General features: G+C 43.0%; 1 protein-coding gene across 2 annotated transcripts; it reads right to left on the minus strand.

Moving 5' to 3' along the window:
• Nucleotides 1-315: 315 nt before the first annotated feature.
• On the minus strand, nucleotides 316-19,942 carry CNIH1 (cornichon family member 1). Of its 2 annotated transcripts, XM_075282555.1 has the most exons (6): nucleotides 19,800-19,942; nucleotides 14,696-14,764; nucleotides 13,182-13,229; nucleotides 7,311-7,423; nucleotides 3,045-3,188; nucleotides 316-1,720 (listed from the first exon to the last, which is right to left on the minus strand). In XM_075282555.1, the coding sequence occupies exons 1-6, from the start codon at nucleotides 19,878-19,880 to the stop codon at nucleotides 1,693-1,695; spliced, it is 483 nt and encodes a 160-aa protein (XP_075138656.1). In that variant the 5' UTR covers nucleotides 19,881-19,942; the 3' UTR covers nucleotides 316-1,692. The 2 variants fall into 2 exon arrangements, with proteins under 2 accessions (XP_075138656.1, XP_075138657.1); XM_075282556.1 differs by lacking the exon at nucleotides 13,182-13,229.
• Between the last annotated feature and the right edge of the window lie 461 nt (nucleotides 19,943-20,403).

A 20,403-nucleotide genomic window follows, 5' to 3' on the forward strand; every position in this document is an offset into this window, starting at 1 on the left:
ATAACTGTACAGAAAACAGCCTTGAGCTCTATAACCAATCACCATTCAACTTTCATTTTCCATAGTGTACCAGACAAAGAACCTTGGATATACAACATGGAATGTTCTTATAAAGCCTCATTCACAAAAGTATTGCAATACAAAGAAATCATATGCAAGAGGCTTAAACTAATGTACTCCAGCCTTTTGTTACAAACTTGCCATAATATTGGCGTTTTACTTGTAATATAAAAAATTTAGGACTATTGACAAGTTCTGACTCTAAACACCTTGTATCAATCTTCCACTTGCAAAGAAAAATTCAAAGACAGGATGTAAAGTTGTTGAACATGTTACAATGTCCATGTCTTTTTATTGGTATATTATATTGCATTGTTGTATTTCTTCAGAACTAGAAAAAAGGCATTTGGGGTGTCTTGACGTGGAAACATGAGGCATGCAGCTAAAGCAATATAAATAAAAGACTAGTAATTAAATTAACTATACAAGGTAGGTGATTCTCAGCAGCCACATAAGAATTGGATTAGGAGGAAGAAAAGGAAAAACAAGAAAACACCCGCTAGGACAGAGGGTTGGTTATAAACAGATAGTGGCATGACAAGTCACTGGTGTCATTACCTGTAAAAGTTAGGATTTCCTAAATTATCATAGGGGCTGATTCATGGCGATAACCTATTATATTCATTTATTTAGATTTATTGATTTCGTACTAAAGAATGGCCATTCATGTACTATGGACAAATGAGACCCACCACTCCAGTGATACTTTGTCAGTGCCTGTTTGCTTTAGCACATAAGGGTAAACACTCTTCTGATTTAGGCAATGAATGGAAACCTTGCTCTTTAGCCATAGGTAATGATCCATTAGCAGATAATCTACATGTAATATGCTATAATAGTACACAGGGAATAAAGAGGACATAGAAATACCAACAATGGTGATGCCTGTTTGTTCTGTGCTACAAAAAGCTCCAGCTCAAGATGAATATTTTGGCAGCAATAGGGAGAAACAGAGTTATACAAAATCTGCTTCCAGATGCCAAGCCTACTGGAACAGGACATAAAGCATTAAGCTTTTACAGCAGCCATGTTCATAGTTTAATTTTTTTTTTTTTTTTGCATATGCACTTGGTCACATGACCCTTTTTGCATTTTACATTTGAAAATTCTCGGAGCAGATTTGCAAATCGACCACTATAAGCTTCAAGCGGAAGCGAATGAAAGAATCAATGCATGGCTGGAGTGTTTTTAAAGAAATATTTTAAAAACCATTTGTTGAAGGGATCTTACTGCTTCTTACAAAATTTTACTCCAACTTAGAGAATCACACAGAGCATTAAACTTGGGCCAATATGTCTGCAACCAGGCTAAATGAATCAGTGCAAGACAATTCACACAAGCAAAAATAACCAAAAATGAAAAAAAAAAAGCCACAGTTTAGAGGAAACGGACAAACCAAAAGAAAGGTAAATATACACAATTTCCCAGTCCTTGTAAAACATATAAATCTTCCCGCCAACACAAAATGTGATTGGCTGTTAAAAATTGGGAAGCCATGTTTCTCCCGCAAGTATATATGCAGTCTAGGGAACCCGTTGGCTGCTGCGGTAGGATCTTGTCGGATCAAATGCCTATAGTGTGTTTACAGCTTTGCATGCAATTAAATTTAACCAGCGTCTTCCACAGAGTTTCTTAGGAGCTCACCAAAACGTAGATCATGCTGCAAGAATAAGTGGAAAAACAATGTAAAATAAAGACAAAAACCTTGTACAACTTCATATTGTAAATTCCAACCAAATCTGAACAGAGATCAAAGCTTTTATGGTAGATGGTTTACAATCCAACTATTGTAAAGCTAGTTGCTGTATGAGCAGGCTGGGATAGCCACATGTCACACATTACTGCCTAAGGCCTCATGAACCTGGCTCTATTATAGCACCTATAGACCCATAGTAATGAAGAACTGAGTTCAGACAGCATATTCCACTACAGTCTCAATTAGAGCTGTTCTCTCTTTCTTGGGGAAAAGTAATGGGCCGCATAAAAGCAGAATATGAAGTCCTTAAAGAGATTGTTCAAGCTAAGCAATATTTTCTATTAGGCTGGGGAAGGTGGGGGACTACCACATACCTGTCCCAGATGCTCCAGTGTCCTCCCAGGGCTACATTCTCTGCTGTGATGTCCATGGTTCCCTTATTGAAGCTGCTGATTGGCCTCAGCAGTCACATGACAGGCTAATCAGCAGCCTCAGGAAATGAACTGGTGACATCACAGGTAGTGGTGATGTCACAGGAAGTGATGTCCCCGGTTCTTCCACCAGAAGACAACAACAGAGCTGCCAGACCATGCAGGGAGGTGGCAGAACACTGGGGACAGGAGAACATGGTTTTCTTTTATTTTTTCACCCCCCCCAACCTAATAGATACAATTTTAGGCTGGACAACCCCTTTAATGTTTTAGAATATAGACTGATAAGGACTAGAGAGGAGCAAGTACTATTCGAAACTCCCGTTTTGAATAGCACACACCTATAGGAATGAATGGACGCAGGCGGCATGCAGGGGGTTAAGCGGCCGGCCCCTGGCAAATTCTGCGTGCGGGCCACTTCCATTCATTCCTATGGGTGCGTGCTATTCCAAACGGCCGTTCTGAATAGTACTCGCTCATATCTAATAAGGACTTTACATACATGAAGCCTAGGCAAAATTAAGAAATCCGTTTGGGTCTGGCATCTCTGAACCCTGGCCAGGAAAGTAGTGTCAGACTAAAAACCTCCCCCTAATAGCCAAGCATATATTACAAGCAGCTCTCCATTGAAGAGTGGGGCCAGAGCAGGGAATTCCCACTAATCTGTGATCTCCATAATAAGACTTAACAGCAGGTATTCTCTTAAAACAAACCCTTCAAGATTCTATAATAGCAATATACTCATGCATTACCCCATAATGAAATGCCTTGGGAAATCCAAGGTAAGCACATCAGTGTGTAAGGGTCTTTACAGGACAATGGCGTATAAGCATACTAAGATACAAAACACAACTTACCCATAAAGATAGTAAAAAAATGAGAGCAGATAAAAAGCTAGTTTGCACCATCCCTCCTTTTGACAATACGCTAAAATATCTGCATTCATAATGGTTGTGGGATCATAAAGACCAGGGCCACTCATTACAGGTCTGCTCATGTACCTGCAAATAAGAGAGAACATTATTGGCTTAACGTAGCAAGGACATCGCAAGACCTTCATCTGAATCACTTTCATAGAAGTAATAATAGGAGTGTAGATCATTTAAGGTGTGAGAGACTAAAACCATAAAATGAAGCATGATAAGATAGAACTATAGAAGGTCCAGGATTAATAAAGCACAGCAGCTTTCTTTCACAAAAACTGGCAGACTTGTCCAGCAGTGTATGTGGTGGCAACTTAGTGAAGCCACATTGAAATAGACACAACCCATGGACAAGTGGGGCATCGCATTCACAACAACCCCACTGAAGCCTCATGTGCACAACCAAGTGTGCAGGCCGATGGAGATGGGGAGTGGTGATGTTATAGAAGAATGCACTCATACGCTGTGTTCACACAGAGGAATTTACCTCTGCGGCTTGAGACTCCCTCCTCCCATTCATTCGGACCTAATCAGGAGTGGGATGCCACAACGGGATGCTGATGAACCGCATCTGTATCCTATCACAGCTAGACTGCGGAGAAAATACCAGTGGTGGAAAATGAAGAGGAATTCCTCTTCATTCTCCTCCATGTCAACAGATATCAAATGATATCCAAAAGCCTTCCGTTCCCCATTATTTCAGTGGGGGGTTCCGTTCTGATATTATGAAGCAGGATAGGACCTTCTCTATAATCATCGGATTGGAGACCTCCTATTCTTCTAAAGAATAACCTGGTCACATACAAGACTGATCAGCTGGATTACAAGGAGATAAACCACTGCCAGGTGTCTGGCTGCTCACTGAAAACACAAGTATGCTCAGCCAAGCCAAGTGTGCAGATTCATTTAGGGACAGTAGCTGTCAGCTGAATGGCAGCCATTTAAAGAGCAGGGCCTCAGGATAATGCAAGGCTGTAATGAGTAGTGCATGTAACTGTACATGTCACCTGTATGAGAACAGCCATTAAACGGAAAGTCTCTGGATTACCGGCATAGGAACGTGATACTTCTAAGTGCACGCAGTTCTTCAGTAAAAGAGAGAACAGTAAACGTAAAGACACATTTCCCTGGACTGTGAAATGTAATTCGCACTCTGAAATTTGCATTGCAATACATGTGTATGAGGTAGCAGACAAAACCTGTGTGGAATTCGGGGCAGCTGCAGAATTTCTAATAAAAACTTACCGGTAGTTAAGCAAATTATTCTAAAGCCATTTTGTAAACCTTGTTTTTCCCTACATTAAATATGTTGAGGCACACTTTAATCTTTCTGCCCAATAGTATTGGCATTCTGTAAACTACAGCGCTCTCGCAGCACTAGTACGGCCTACACCCAATTCATACAGTTAGGGCCAGAAATATTTGGACAGTGACACAATTTTCGTGAGTTGGGCTCTGCATGCCACCACATTGGTTTTGAAATGAAACCTCTACAACAGAATTCAAGTGCAGATTGTAACGTTTAATTTGAAGGGATGAACAAAAATATCTGATAGAAAATGTAGGAATTGTACACATTTCTTTACAAACACTCCACATTTTAGAAGCTCAAAAGTAATTGGATAAATAAACATAACCCAAACAAAATATTTTTATTTTCAATATTTTGTTGCGAATCCTTTGGAGGCAATCACTGCCTTAAGTCTGGAACCCATGGACATCACCAAACGCTGGGTTTCCTCCTTCTTAATGCTTTGCCAGGCCTTTACAGCCGCAGCCTTCAGGTCTTGCTTGTTTGTGGGTCTTTCCGCCTTAAGTCTGGATTTGAGCAAGTGAAATGCATGCTCAATTGGGTTAAGATCTGGTGATTGACTTGGCCATTGCAGAATGTTCCACTTTTTTGCACTCATGAACTCCTGGGTAGCTTTGGCTGTATGCTTGGGGTCATTGTCCATCTGTACTATGAAGCGCCGTCCGATCAACTTGGCAGCATTTGGCTGAATCTGGGCTGAAAGTATATCCCGGTACACTTCAGAATTCATCCGGCTACTCTTGTCTGCTGTTATGTCATCAATAAACACAAGTGACCCAGTGCCATTGAAAGCCATGCATGCCCATGCCATCACGTTGCCTCCACCATGTTTTACAGAGGATGTGGTGTGCCTTGGATCATGTGCCGTTCCCTTTCTTCTCCAAACTTTTTTCTTCCCATCATTCTGGTACAGGTTGATCTTTGTCTCATCTGTCCATAGAATACTTTTCCAGAACTGAGCTGGCTTCTTGAGGTGTTTTTCAGCAAATTTAACTCTGGCCTGTCTATTTTTGGAATTGATGAATGGTTTGCATCTAGATGTGAACCCTTTGTATTTACTTTCATGGAGTCTTCTCTTTACTGTTGACTTAGAGACAGATACACCTACTTCACAGAGTGTTCTGGACTTCAGTTGATGTTGTGAACGGGTTCTTCTTGACCAAAGAAAGTATGCGGCGATCATCTACCACTGTTGTCATCCGTGGACGCCCAGGCCTTTTTGAGTTCCCAAGCTCACCAGTCAATTCCTTTTTTCTTAGAATGTACCAGACTGTTGATTTTGCTACTCCAAGCATGTCTGCTATCTCTCTGATGGATTTTTCTGTTTTTTTTCAGCCTCAGGATGTTCTGCTTCACCTCAATTGAGAGTTCCTTTGACCGCATGTTGTCTGGTCACAGCAACAGCTTCCAAATGCAAAACCACACACCTGGAATCAACCCCAGACCTTTTCACTACTTCATTGATTACAGGTTTACGAGGGAGACGCCTTCAGAGTTAATTGCAGCCCTTAGAGTCCATTGTCCAATTACTTTTGGTCCCTTGAAAAAGAGGAGGCTATGCATTACAGAGCTATGATTCCTAAACCCTTTCTCAGATTTGGATTTGGAAACTCATATTGCAGCTGGGAGTGTGCACTTTCAGCCCATATTATATATATAATTGTATTTCTGAACAGCTAAAATAACAAAACTTGTGTCACTGTCCAAATATTTCTGCCCCTAACTGTATATGGCTGACAAGAACATTATCAGACCTATCACTAGGCAAAGTCACTATCAAAATACGCAGAGGTTTGTTATCCATTTTAAACCATTCACGTTTTATTAAAAAGTACAGGACTCAATATAACATGCCAAATTATCAACAGAACAACCTGAAATCCCAGTAACTGATCAGAGATCTAACAAGCAGGTCTGAAATAGATCATTTAGCATAGGAGGACTAAACAAATAGCCTAGGCACACCACAAAAGAAACCTGTGTACTATCATTTATAGGACGTCTATTAGTCATGGGCAGAAAGATTAAAAAGTGAAAGTGGGGGTGCAACCTGAAAACCTTTAGGCTAAGGCCCCACATAGTGGGCCACAGCAAAAAAGAACTGCATGAAAAACCACGATGAAAAAGCATCCTGGTTTTTCTTGCAGCGCTTTTCATAGAAAAAGCAGACTTTCTGCTCTCATTATACCTATAGGGAAACCGCCAGTGGTAAGGTAAGCTCACAAAGAGGCATTTGGCACTGATTTGGAGGGAATTCTAAACACAAAATCAGTGCAAGGTTCTGTACTGAATCTATCTGCAGATTGACACAGGAAAATGAAAAAGTAAGGGTCCCTCTTGATCTTGGTCCAGATTCCTCAGTTGATTCTGCCACAGAACCTGAGGTGAGAGCCATCACTCACTGGCCTCATTGTTCTCAGGCTAATCTGTAAGTAAAAGCTGTGGCAGTGAAGCAGAATCCAAGATGGAAGTCTGCGTTCATTTCCCCTTCACTTTGCAGTGCACAGACCCAGCCTTACAGCTCAGATATTCACCAGGGCCATGCAGTTACTAAAATCTGGAGTGTGATTGACTCCCTCTTATAATGGCTTGCAACCAGTCTATTCCCAGCTGTTACAAAACTACAACTCCCAGCAGGCCATGACATGCCAAAAGTAGTTATTCTGCAAGAGCCTGGGAGACGCAGTTTGTGAACCACTGCCCTAATAAATGATAACATTCTTCCTGCTTATGTTGGAGTGCCCCTTCAAAAGCTCCCAACTCCCACAAAACAGGAAGGCATTTTTAATCTTGCATTTCATACTATATAAAATGTACATGCAAGGAAGGAAAGTGTTCAGATTATTATTAATGTCTTAATATCATTTTAATTCTAAAAAGCACATTACCTCCAAATATGGTACGCCAATAGAGGCATGTTTAAACTGAGTGTTAACCATTCTGCAGCACATAGAAACATGACACAGAAGAATGCATGGATGAGATACTCCGGAAGCACGAGCTGGAAGAGAATGAAGAGAACATTTACATCAGGTCTATAGACATGTAGAATGAAGACAATAGATAAGCCACTTCTTATACACACAAGCCCACCACATACGGCACAGTACTTTGACATACTGCTCACTTAAAGGGAAATTGTAATTTCAGACAATGACACTGGAGGGAGAAGTTGGTTTCCTACCATGCCAAGGGCAAGTGGTGTTTAAAAGTATTCCCCCCCCCCCACACCCCAATCCCATCTGGGCTGGCTGGAAGAGTCATCAATATGATGCGGCACTGTTCCTAGTGTCGCTGTGTACATTGCTGGGTATAGGCCTTGTACAGGTTAGGCTAGGATCGCATGGCATAACTAATAATCAGCTCCAAATTCCATCTGGAATCATTTGCATCCCTTCGGCTTTTTTTTGTTAAAAAAAAAAAAAAGCTCCCTGGTCAATTTTCCTATGGAAATGCGATGCCTAGGCCGATTACTAAGAAAATCCATGGCAGAAATCAGCTCAATCTTGTGACAATGGCCAGTGGGCTACACACAAGGTAACACACGCTTACATTCTCAGTTTTTTCAGCTTAAAACAATGCAAAACTAATTTAGATTTACACTTCAGAGTGCTACAGAGGACAGATAGAACATATTCCGCTGCATTGGCGGAGGTGAACTACTGTGTCATATCTTCATTATTTCAGGATCTCTGCTTTCTACAAGTGAACTGTATCCAATCTGGACAATCCTTTGGAAGCCAAATAAGTCATGGGCACAAATCTCTCTCCTCTGCAGACAGGCTGCTACAATGCATCCATGCAGGTAATTGTCTGAAGTCCAGGCTAAGATTCTCTAGACTGGATACAACTGTGACAAACCTTCAGCTGTGAAACAAGGCTGTGCAGGGTTTAAAACTCTGGAGGAATATGGGAATATTTAGAAATAAACAAGATTATGCCTGAAGCAAGAAAGAGATCAAGAAAAGCATCATGTAAATGAATGCACAAAATACCTGACTGCTAAAAGGCATGTCAAATATTACATGCTGCAAGTCTATATTCACATTGTCAATGGTAAATTCATTACTTATGTTGTACGGATTTGGAGTACAGAATTCATTTTACTCGAGTCACAATTCAGCTGACAGAGATGCAACTTCCAGTGCTACTGCTTGTTCAGTCTCTGAGGAGTTTCCTCTAGTTACTCGCAACCTTATAAACCAGAAAATGAACAGCAATGTGATACAGGAAAAGCAATTGTCTTCCTCAGCAATACATAGCTATAAGGAAAGTGGTGCCAAAGTTATTGTCTGTCCTACATTGATGCAGAATTGGAGACCTCCTCCATTGTGTGCCTTCCTCCATGTAATAGGCTCCAAAACATGCAGATCAGACAAGCAGACCATTGACAAAGGGCTAATTCACATGGACATGTTTTCAGCCTGTGTGCTCTCAATGATGTCCACCATGAATGTGGCACATTCTCCTACAAAGCAGCATGCACAAGTTTTGGCCATGTTGCTCAGAACGACATTGCAGACAATGTTCTCAGAACATATGGACTTTCATACACAATTTTTTTTTATGTGTTCACATGAACCTACCCTTATAGTGGTAATATGATCAAGCCACTATAAGGGGGAGACTGGTGTACCCACCCCAAAAACTGTGAAAATGCTTGAGTTTCCAAAACTCCTAAGCATTGCTCCATAAACATTGTATTGCCTGAATGTACAGATATAGAATTTGTCAGTGACGTGTGAGGAGGGGGTGTCACTTCACATAGTTGCAGCTCAAACTGTTGTATGAACTGCTGCATTCATAGCTCATATTTCGAAATATAAGAATCTATTCTAGGTGCTAGAAAACTAAAGAAAAAGCAACTGCTATATGGCAATACACAATGGGGGGCAAATCCATCAATAAATCTACACCAGTGTTCTAACATAGATGCGTGATGTGACGCATCTGACAAGACCCTCTCTTCCACTAAACCACTTTCCACAAACATGGGCAAAGTGGGTATGAGTGTTACTCAGGAAATTCTCTCCTGACTAGCATAGATTTCTATTCTGACGTGCACCCAATTCATTCAGATGCCGGAGCCTTTTGATAAACCAGGCACACCTAGCATCAGTCAAGCCCTTACAAAACACAAGTCTTCAGAAATCTGCCACAATGTGCACAGAATCTAGCTGGAACTACAGTGCTCGTTTTCTATTGAAAGGAAGTAGACTATATAAATTAATTATAAGTTATAGATTACAAAAATGTTCACCAAACACCAGCCGGCATTATTTAAAAAAACAAAACACACAACACAACTTAGCACTCTGGATTGCCAGTTACTTCAACATTTTAGAAGAGATAGATACATAGATAGATAAATAGATAGATACCATATTTTTCGGACTATAAGACGCACTTTTTTTCCCCCAAATTTCGGAGGAAAATGAGAGTGCGTCTTATAGTCTGAATGTGGGTTTGCAGCATGGCCGCGCTACTGCCACCGCTGGTTTTCTTCAGCGGCAGTAGCGCGGCAATCCGCAGGCCCCGGCAGCTAAGACAGTCCCCGGCATCTGCTGTAATAGACCGGCGGATGCCGGGGAGTGTCTTAGCTGCCGGGGCCTGCGGATTGCCGCGCTACTGCCGCTGAAGAAAACCAGCGGTGGCAGTAGCACGGCCATGCTGCAAATCCACTCCTCCTCCGCAGGTCCCGGCAGGTCCCGACAGGTCCCCCCCCCCCCCCCCCCCCGGCCTCATACCTTTAGTGATGCAGGCCGGCTCCTGCACGGCGAGGCCGCAGGAGCCGACCTGTTCCGATGACAGCCGGGAGCCTAATGAAGGCTCCCAGGCCTGTCATAGCTATATATTACTATCGCGGCTGGTCTATGACCCTCCGCGATAGTAATGTATAGAATCTCCCATAGACGGCAATACACTTGTATTGCCGTCTATGGGACTTGCAATCAAATGATTGCAGGTTCAAGCCCCCTAGGCGGGGGATATTAAAATAGTAAAAAAAAAATAAAAAAAAAAACACTTAAAATATAATAAAAAATAAATAAAAGTTCACCTCCTTTCCCTAGAATACATATAAAAGTATAACATTACTGTGAAACATATACATTAGGTATCCCTGTGTCTGAAAATGCCCGGTCTACACCTGGCCCCACAAAAAAACGCCCTATACATCCCCGTACAGCTGCAGGGTCACCTGTCAATGTGGCCTTGCAGCTGTTCCAAAACTACAACTCCCATATATTAAATATTTTACCATTTTTTGCCTGAAAATTTTTTTTCCCTATTTTTCTCCTCTAAAACCGTCTTATAGTCCGAAAAATACGGTAGATAGATAGATAGGGTATTTATTGTATATTTTTTTTAAGCAGAAGATTCTAGTAAAGGCAGCAGTAAACAATTTCAGCAGCTCATACAGGAACAGCTGGGGCTGCAGAAAGTGCTTAATCCTGCTGTAGTAGCTGCATTGGCTACATAATCTCTACAGATGGCTTATACAACAGGCGAGGCAGCAACCAGATCACCCTCATCTATACACACACAGTAGAAATTTGACTTCCCTTTAACCATGGAAATTGTGTGAAGCTTCCCAACACTTTATGTAAAGCCACAGCCACTGCATCGTGCACATTCCTGTGTTAATAATCACACACACCTTTCCATGCATATTAATAACCTCACGGTGAATAATAAGATGGCAAAAAATACACACGTGACATCAAGTCTTGTTTTGTAACAAGTGTGATAATGAGGAAAAATTGGGGCAAACTGTGAAATGCCTTCTGATTGCTACGTCCTTGTTTTCCCAAACAGGCAGCATAGAGCACTACATGCATGTTAGAAGCAACAGGGATGTGATGTCATTTTAAGAAATCTAGAACTGTAGTCCGTGGGCTAAACAGTACTAAGAGTGACATCTGTCATTTACCCAGAACCAGTCCGTCACTAAAATGTTCCCTTCTAAGTTACTACTGATCCAGTGATGAAGGGGTTTTGATTTCATGTAAATAAATCTTAGAACTTGCTTTTGAATTCATCAATTTTTATAGAGCTCTCCTTGCTGTTAGTGAGTGGGAATATCGAAGGGACTGGTGGGGGAAAAAATGGTGGTACAGACTCAAACTGGGAAAAAGAGGGGAAAACACAAAAAAACACCACATACATATATGTAAAGATCCTCTCCAGGTCTCCACATCCTGGTCCATTTCATACCCAGAGAATAACCCAAGTGATTGGCTGAGCCATTTCCCATACTGAAACAGGATCAGGTAGTAGAGACCAGTACGGACTTGATCATTGCTGAAATGTGAGTGGCAAGGTATCTATTCTTTTCGTTTTTTACCTTCTTTAATTGCTTACATTCAGAGGCTGGGAGTCCTGACTGTGACCTTCTCTACTCAGTATCAGTTTCTATTACAGGGACAGCTGTCACTTTATAAATGAATGCAGGCCATTCTACAAAAAAGGTGACAATTTAAAGGAAGCTCCAGTGGGGACAGGCTCCCCCAACATGTGACAAACTGATCTGCCAATTCACACACCAGCCAGAAGCCACAGTTATATGGCTAAGTGTGCGCAAGATCTCATAAGAACAGTGACTTCCTGATGGCGTACGAGTCTTTAGGTCAGTCGTATAATCACATGACCAGCCAGGGGAAATGTTTGGTGGCTGAATAAAGTTAAGGGAGTTGTCCAGGATCTGAAGGTAATAGATATTGATGACCTATCCACAGGGTAGATCCAGACCCCGTCTTCATCAGTAATAGTATACCGTCACTCGGTCTTTAGGTGTAAGGTGCCAGGAAAAGGCTTCTCATGGCCATAAAATACCATAGAAAGAGATATGGAGTCAAGGTCAGATGGTATCTGACCTGGACTCCATATCTCTTTTTTTGGGCTAACATTCCACCCTTCCACTTATTTACCGACACACTGAAGAAGGCCTAGATCAGACCGAAACATTTGCTCATTATTGTTGGATGTTAATAAATATACATTTTTGGAAGCTTCAATCTTCAGTGCCAGAAATTCTTTCTATTCCCATCTTCATCAAGTTTCGGCTGCCAGAAGCAGTGTATTGGAGTGGGGCTGTAATTCCAGGTGCCACCACCACAATGTACAGATCTTCGACTTGAGCAGCAGCAAGGATGCTTCTGGCTGTATATCTAGAACAGTATATGGCTTCGGGCATCCGAAACACATGATCAGGATGGGGTCCATGTATCGGACCCAGACCAATCTGATACTGATGACCTTTCCTGAGGATACATTGCTTTACACTATCCTTCATTACACTGCAGTATTCTCTGTACAGAAGGGCTGGAGATTAAAGAAAGCCATCACTGGAGTGGGGGCTTTAAAGTCCATCTGCTAGCTTGTAGCTCAGTTTTATACCATTCTGCATGAAATGAGTACTGTGGCGCAACTCTGCCTTCTGCAGTCCCTCTTTTATTCCTCTTGGAAGTGTATGACTAAAGTGACAACATTCCCTTTATCAAATGAGCATGTCTCCGCATAGCGACACTGTCCAATTTTTTGTGAAAGGAAGAACGAAGGCAGATAACAGTTTTTTTTATTTTAAGTCAGCAGGCAAAATCAAGCTCCTCCATGTGGGAAGATAAACAGATTATATGTAAATCTGAGGATGCGGATGGATCAGGCAAAAGGGAAGAAAACAGATGGGGAAAAATATCCAAACAAACAAAATGTTCCTAAAAACAAATGTGGGTACTGAACAGTGAAGGGAATGTACACACCTTGAGTGCAATTTTCACTCTTTTAATCTTTTTCAGCTTTTCAAATGTCTTTGTTTGCGACAAAGTAAAAAGCAGATTGAAAGAATGTTAGTGTAAGAGGCGGCGAGAGCAGATAACGTACTACACATCTCAGCTTAATGGCACAATACAAACCAGCCCGACTTAAAAGGACCATCCCACTGAGCAGCGTCTGGAAGTTCATGTGCTGATCTATGGGGTTAAACTTTGCAGGCCACATCAGAAGAACGTGCAGGGTAACTGAATGACAACAGGCACGCCACCTTGCGGTTATTTTTTTCTGGCCTAAAGACAGGGTCTATAGAAACCCCAAATGTAAAGCACCATGGAATTAATAGTGCTATATAAACAATTATAATAATAATAATAATAATAATAATAATAATAATAAAAAAACCATTAGGCACAAAATCCTTATTTCCTCCTTGTCCACAGATCAAAAGCAAAGAGAAGCTAAGAGAATGCCAGGCGCCCTTACAGCAATCTGTCCCATTTAGGATATACTCACACAAGACAGATTTGACGCAGACATTCCTGTATCTGTCCCATTTGAACAGGGTTTGGAGAATTAGCTCCATTCTAAGATCAGGGAAGTAGAGGCTACTATCAACAGGTTAATGGCTAATAAACTCGCTCAGATCACTCCTGAATATATTAACATTAGCCCTGCCTTGAAACATATAAGTGCTTTAAAGCAGGAAAGCTAGAAAGCTCATGCTAGTTTTCCAATTTTTAATAATCTTTACTTATGTAGCAGAGTCCTCCATATTATTCTAGTTGATGGTTTGTAGATTGGTGGGGGTCCATCTGCTGGGACATCTGCAGACAGCACTAGTGTACCCCGTTCAGTCCAGTAGCAACGTCACAGCCAGGAGTTGGGTAAAACAGCAGTCCTTAAGCTCAGCAGAGATAGTTCAGTACAGCACAGTGCCATAATCACGGACTCTAAAAGGAGCAGCAAAGTGCATACTAATCCATACTGCCGTTCAACTCCTCATGGCCAATTGAGGGATAGAGCACCCCTGTTCTTGTGATCTGTGCTGGCAATTCACCAGTTACCTATATAGTGGATAGGTGATACCTTGCTGTTCTTGAAATAGTTTTAATTACCGCTATGCAGCAAATTGTTGCAGTCTTATTAGGATGGCTCCATCCATGAAGCTAGACTGATTTATTGCCATAACAGTACAAAATAAATAAACACACACCACAACATATTAGAGCAGAAGGATGTAATAGGGGAGGGTAACCCCCCCCCCCATCCCGTAGTAGGACATGGATGCATGTTCAGCTCAAATACATTTGACATTTTCATGAAGCAGATAAGCACCTGCCAGATAACAAAGGGTTACACGTTTACAACCCAACGCTGCTAAGTGGCATAGTTCCTTAGTCGTGGCCACAATGCCCCCAATGCAAAGTAAGATGCAGATGTTACAGACAGCAGGTATACAGATAATAACAAGAACATATGGAGGCAAATGAGAAGAACTTACAGGATTGAGCGTGTTGCATTGGTCTATAGGATTTTTGTAGTCCGTTTTCAGTTCATCAAATGCAATTATCTGGGGAAAGAAAAACATTAGTTTACCGAAAAAAAAAACAAAACATTTTTTTCAAAAATATAGTTACTATGGTATGAGCAAAATAATATCTATTTGTCTATAGTCTTCAGACTGCAAGACAGCTGTCCACATAGGTCAAGCCTCGATCACACTGTAGTACCTTGGTCAGGATTTTGCATCAGTATTTGTAAGACAAAGTTAAGAGTGGAATGTAAATGAGAAACACTATAATGGAAAGATTTTCACCTCTTCTGTGGCCTTTTGCACAGGATGGCTAAAAGGCCAATAATGGGAACAATAGTTTGTAGGAATGCTCGCTCCCAATAACCAGTCTGTGTAATGGTGCCTTTAGTGCACCCCATCTGCACCCCTATAACTAATTGCCAGGATCTACTTCTACTTTTATTTCTATGTAATAGCAAGTCCAGATGCAGCATGACAATTTACAGCAGTCCATGCCCTCTAAATCCTGAGCGGCACCTGCACTGTTATTGCTTCAGACGAAAAGTAAAGGTGCAACCTGGCAAACAGCGCACAGTGGATAGAGAGTATTCCTACATTGCTGCCAGCCAAGACCTCAGTGGCCAATGGGCAAGTGCTCCTGCAGGTAAACGCTTCAGCAGGATGTAGACACTGGCCACCTCGGGTAGACCTGGTGCTGGCCTTATGCATCTTCACCCTATAGGTGTTTTTCCACATGTAAAGGACTGATACTATGAAGTGATATTATATCTCCTTTTATTTAGTCCACTCCTGGTTTTGGCTTCAGAAACTGCATAAAAATAAACAGATTGCTGCCAACACATCACTTTTTTTTTTATTATATATTTATGTAAGTTCTGGGGAAAGATCAGATTCTCTTCACCGTCTGAGGGGAAATCATTGCACTTATGCCAGTTTTCTAATGCAAAAAAAAAGGCACAATTTGCCATTAATGCTGAATTTGTACAGAAAATTGCACCCTCCGCTGTTGTAGGGGCTAAGAAGACAGGTGTCAGGAACGGCAGGCTTCATAAATCTGGGCCACTTTTCACAAAAGGAAAAGTTTGAAAACAAGAACAATAACAGGTATAAACATTATAGGAATAACAATATTGATGGAAAACAAGAAAAAGAACAAGGCTGATAGGAGAGCGATTTACAGAAACAGCCCTTGGAGGTCAGTCCTATTTCACTTAAGAGCCAGGCAAACCAGCATCAACCCCCAAGCAGAATCTCTCCTAATGTCAATGGTGCCTGTTACTAGAAGCACCCCAACCACACTTATTGATTATTGTTAGGTGCCAAAGTCTGTTCTGCAGGTTTCCGTTTCCTGCACAAAACAGGGCAGGAGACGGAAACCTGCCGCCATCTTTTCAAACCCATTCATTTGAATGGGTTTGAAAAGTCTCCGGCTGTGAGCGCTGGTGAGCATTTTATGCTCTCCGCGGCGAAATGGTTTTTTTTTTTAAACCGGACACAGAGTCGGACATGCAGTACCCTGTGTCCGATTTAAAAAAAATAAAAAAAACGGTTTCGCTGCGGAGAGCTCTAAACGCTCACTGGCGCTCACAGCCGGACTTGGCATGACAGGGCAGGGCAACACGGTGGCACAGTGGTTAGCACTGCAGCCTTGCAGCGCTGGAGTCCTGGTTCGAACCCCATCAGGAACAACATCTGCAAAGAGTTTGTATGTTCTCCCCATGTTTGCGTGGATTTCCTCCCATTCTACAAAGACATACTTAAATGGGGGGGGAATGTACATTGTGATCACTATATGGGGCTCACAATCTACATATTAAAAAAAAAAAAAAACATGCTAAGGAGACAAGAGACAACAAGGCATAACCCAAAAAGAGATAATATTCTATCTCCCCATGACGAGGTCAGGCATAACCAAGGACTTATTAGTCAGTCAACATCACCAAGGAGCCAAAAGGGTCACATACTAATACATTCATCTCTAGTTCTAAAACCAGTCGGAGAATACTGAAAACCTCCTCTGGTATTTGCAGTTACTAAGTGCATTGTGTGCCACAAGTGGTTGCTGTGAGCTAATGAAGCTTCTCCTCTGATTCCTGCACCTCATAGTCCCTATGTCAAATACAACATCCATGATAGGAGTGAGACTAGAAGGAAGCTGCCCATCGGGACCTACAATTACCTGGGGTGATCCAGCCTCCACAGATAGACTGCTATTCAAGTTACTGGAAGCAAACCATGTGTATCTACTTCATTACTCGTCAATATGACTGGTAATAACTAACGGGGTTGTCTACGGCCATATAAATAAGGCTTAAAGGGATTTTGAGAAATGAAAAATAAAATTTGGCTGATGGAAGTATAATAAAATAAATCATTTACCGTATTTTCCGGACTATAAGCCACACATAAAAACCTACGATTTCCTCAGAAATCGTAAGTGCGGCTTATAGTCCGGTGCGGCTTATATATGGATGGAAGCGGCGGCAAAGACTGCGTGCCGCTTCCATACATACATAAAAGGCACCGTAAGGGTGCATTCACACTACCGAACGCCGGCGTGTATCACAGCCGTACACGCCGGCGTTACAGCAGGGCTGCCGGACACTTCCTATTCATTTCTATGGGAGCAGGCATGCGAGCGCTCCCCATAGAAATGAATGGACAGACACTTCCCATTCATTTCTATGGGAGCCGGCATGCGAGCGCTCCCTATAGAAATGAATGGAAAAAAGCAGTCCATTCATTTCTATGGGGAGCGCTCGCATGTCGGCTCCCATAGAAATGAATAGGAAGTGTCCGGCAGCCCTGCTGTCACGCCGGCCTGAAACAGAACGTGAAACTTACCCAGCGGTGCAGGGCGGGCGGGCATTCAGGCCTCCTCTGCCTCCGATGTTCCGTCCTTCTCCTCCGGCGCTCGCTGATAATGGCCGGGGCGCATGCGCAATATCATAATGCTTCTACTGCGCATGTGCCCTGGCCATTATCAGCTTGCGAGCGCCGGAGGAGGACGGAACATCGGAGGAAGAGGAGGCCTGAATGCCCGCCCACCCTACACCGCTCGGTAAGTTTCACATTCTGTTTCAGGCTTTTATTTTAAAACGGGGGGGGGGGGGGGTAGTTTAACCTAACGTTTACGGTTGGGCTCTATCAGCATGATTTTGCTGATAGAGCCCCTCCTCGCCTGCCGAGCGCTGGCACGCGGGGGGTTAAGCGGCCGCTGGCAAAGTCTGCCTGCCGCCGCTTTCAATAAGATATAATGCGCACCGGACTGCGGCTTATAGTCCGGTGCGCCTTATATATGAACCGAGACGGACTATAAGGCGCTCATGGGCAATGCGGCTTATAGTCCAGTGCGCCTTATAGTCCGTAAAATACGGTACCTAGTTAATCCTAAGTGCTATGCTGGTCTTGTTGACTTGTCCTGCATTGCTGTACATGTGTTCTTGACCAGGACTCATACACTAGCTACTAGAATTTTTTTAGCCTTACAGACGATGGTCTACACTGGACAGCATCTGCATTTAGTCTATTCTGCTCAGTCACAGGAACAGAAGCACAGACTGAACATTACGAGGGTCCCATCTAATATTGGACAGATCCTGAAAGAACTCATTGAATATAATGGTGTCTGCTGGGTATCCATTATTTTGTTATTCTGACAGAAGTTGTGCTTACCGGGCTTTTCAGTCACAATTTTAATTTCTAGCTCTAGTGTGACAACCAGTTTCATCATGGGCATCTCTCACCTGAGTACACTGATGGTGTACCACACTTACCCCTGTCCCACGGGTCCGATGCCTCGGGATAACCCTGGACCCCAACCTATCCTTCAAGTCGCACGTTCAAACCCTCCACACTTCCTGACACTCCAACTCAAGAACATCCACCGAAACCGCTCCTTCCTCACCCGAGAAACTGCTAAGATGCTAGTCCAGGCCCTCATAATCTTCCGCTTGGATTACTGCAACACCCTTCTCCACGGACTCCAGGAAAACACCCTCGCCCCCCTCCAATCCATCTTGATTACTGCGCTACTCGATTAATTCAGCTCACCCCTGTTCCCCTCTGCCAGTCCCTCCACTGGCTACCCATCGCCCAGTGAATTGAGTTCAAGTTACTAACGTTGACATACAAAGCCATCCACAACCTGTCCCCTCCATATATCTCTGAACTAATCTCCCGCTACCTGCCCACACGTAACCTCAGATCTTCCAAAGACCTCCTACTCCGCTCTGCTCTCATCCGCTCCTCACACAACCGTCTCCAAGATTTCTCCCCCATACTCTGGAGCTCCTTACCAAGACACATAAAACTGACCCCCAGAATCACAGGATTCAAGAAGGCCCTGAAGACTCACCTATTCAGGAAGGCCTACAACGTATAATAACACTACTGTCACCAACTGTACAGTCTCCCCCTCTCCTTCTGTCTCTATCCCTCTCCCCTCATAGACTGTAAGCCCTTGCGGGCAGGGCCCTCTACCCCACTGTGCCCGTCAGTCATTGTTAGTATATTCTGTGTACTGTATGTAAACTACCATGGAATTAATGGTGCTATATAAACAATAATAATAGTGTGACTAGAGTGTTATCCACATATACATATTACAGGGTGTGTTTGCTGTACAGCCTGTGGAACTACAAACCCCAGAACACTGCAAACTTCAATGTGTATCCTTACAACATGTTATATCCTGGTGAACTACAAAGCCGAGCACATCAAGCAAAGTGAAGACTGTAAATCCCAAGCTCTATGTGTAATATCTATTAGCTGGCCTGTGTGTGAAGAACTACAAGCTCCAGCCAGTGCTGACATATATTAGTCATCATCATTATGTAACAAGTAGGACATTACCTAAAGGCTCGTCACGTAGTAAATGCTGGGAGTTGTAGTTCTACAATGACAGACCGATATGACAGAGGGAGAGCAGGATACATAGCACAGTGTGAACCTTGCTCCATGAGCGACAGCCACTGACTGACAGGAAGAGAGGGAGGGAGAAGCCAGCTCAGCAGCGCCGTCACCTCCACCCTGGACTCTCCCGATGGAACACCACGTCCTGGATACTTACGTGCCAGATAGCGAAGAATATGAGCGCCGCGGTGAGCAGCAGAGCCAGCATATAACAAAAGGCCGCGAACGTGAACGCCATGTTCAGTCCGGGGAGCGCAGGAGGAGGCGGCCGCCGCGAGGGCTGCTGGGAAAAATCATTCACCGGTACCAGGAGCGCGCGCGTAGCTTCAACGTGAGGCGGGCCCGCGCCCGGCACCCCCGGGAGGGTTGGGTCAGCCCCGGCTACAGTCAGCTGTCTGTATGAGTGACAGTGGGAGCTACCAAGGGAAGGGGGAAGAGAGGGAGGTTGGGTTTTACTTTATATTTATTTGTTGCTTTAGGACCATGCGTTTCCTTATCCGTTTATTCATTATCTCCTTCCAAGATCCTTAAGCTTTTTCATGTTCTCTATGTAGCTGTATGAGGGCTTGTCTATTGGCATTCAGCTGTATAAACCGTGGATGAAAGAATGAAAAGCAATCCCACCATTGTTCTGTGTGCTAGTCACAGTTTATTTCACTTCTATAGCACCAGCATACTCTCCAGATACTGTTATCACTGTCCCATAGGGCTCACAATCTAATCTCCATATCAGTATGTCCTTGTAGTGTGGGAGGAAACCC

Source organism: Leptodactylus fuscus, chromosome 7 (assembly GCF_031893055.1).
Source record: "Leptodactylus fuscus isolate aLepFus1 chromosome 7, aLepFus1.hap2, whole genome shotgun sequence".
Taxonomy (NCBI): domain Eukaryota; kingdom Metazoa; phylum Chordata; class Amphibia; order Anura; family Leptodactylidae; genus Leptodactylus; species Leptodactylus fuscus.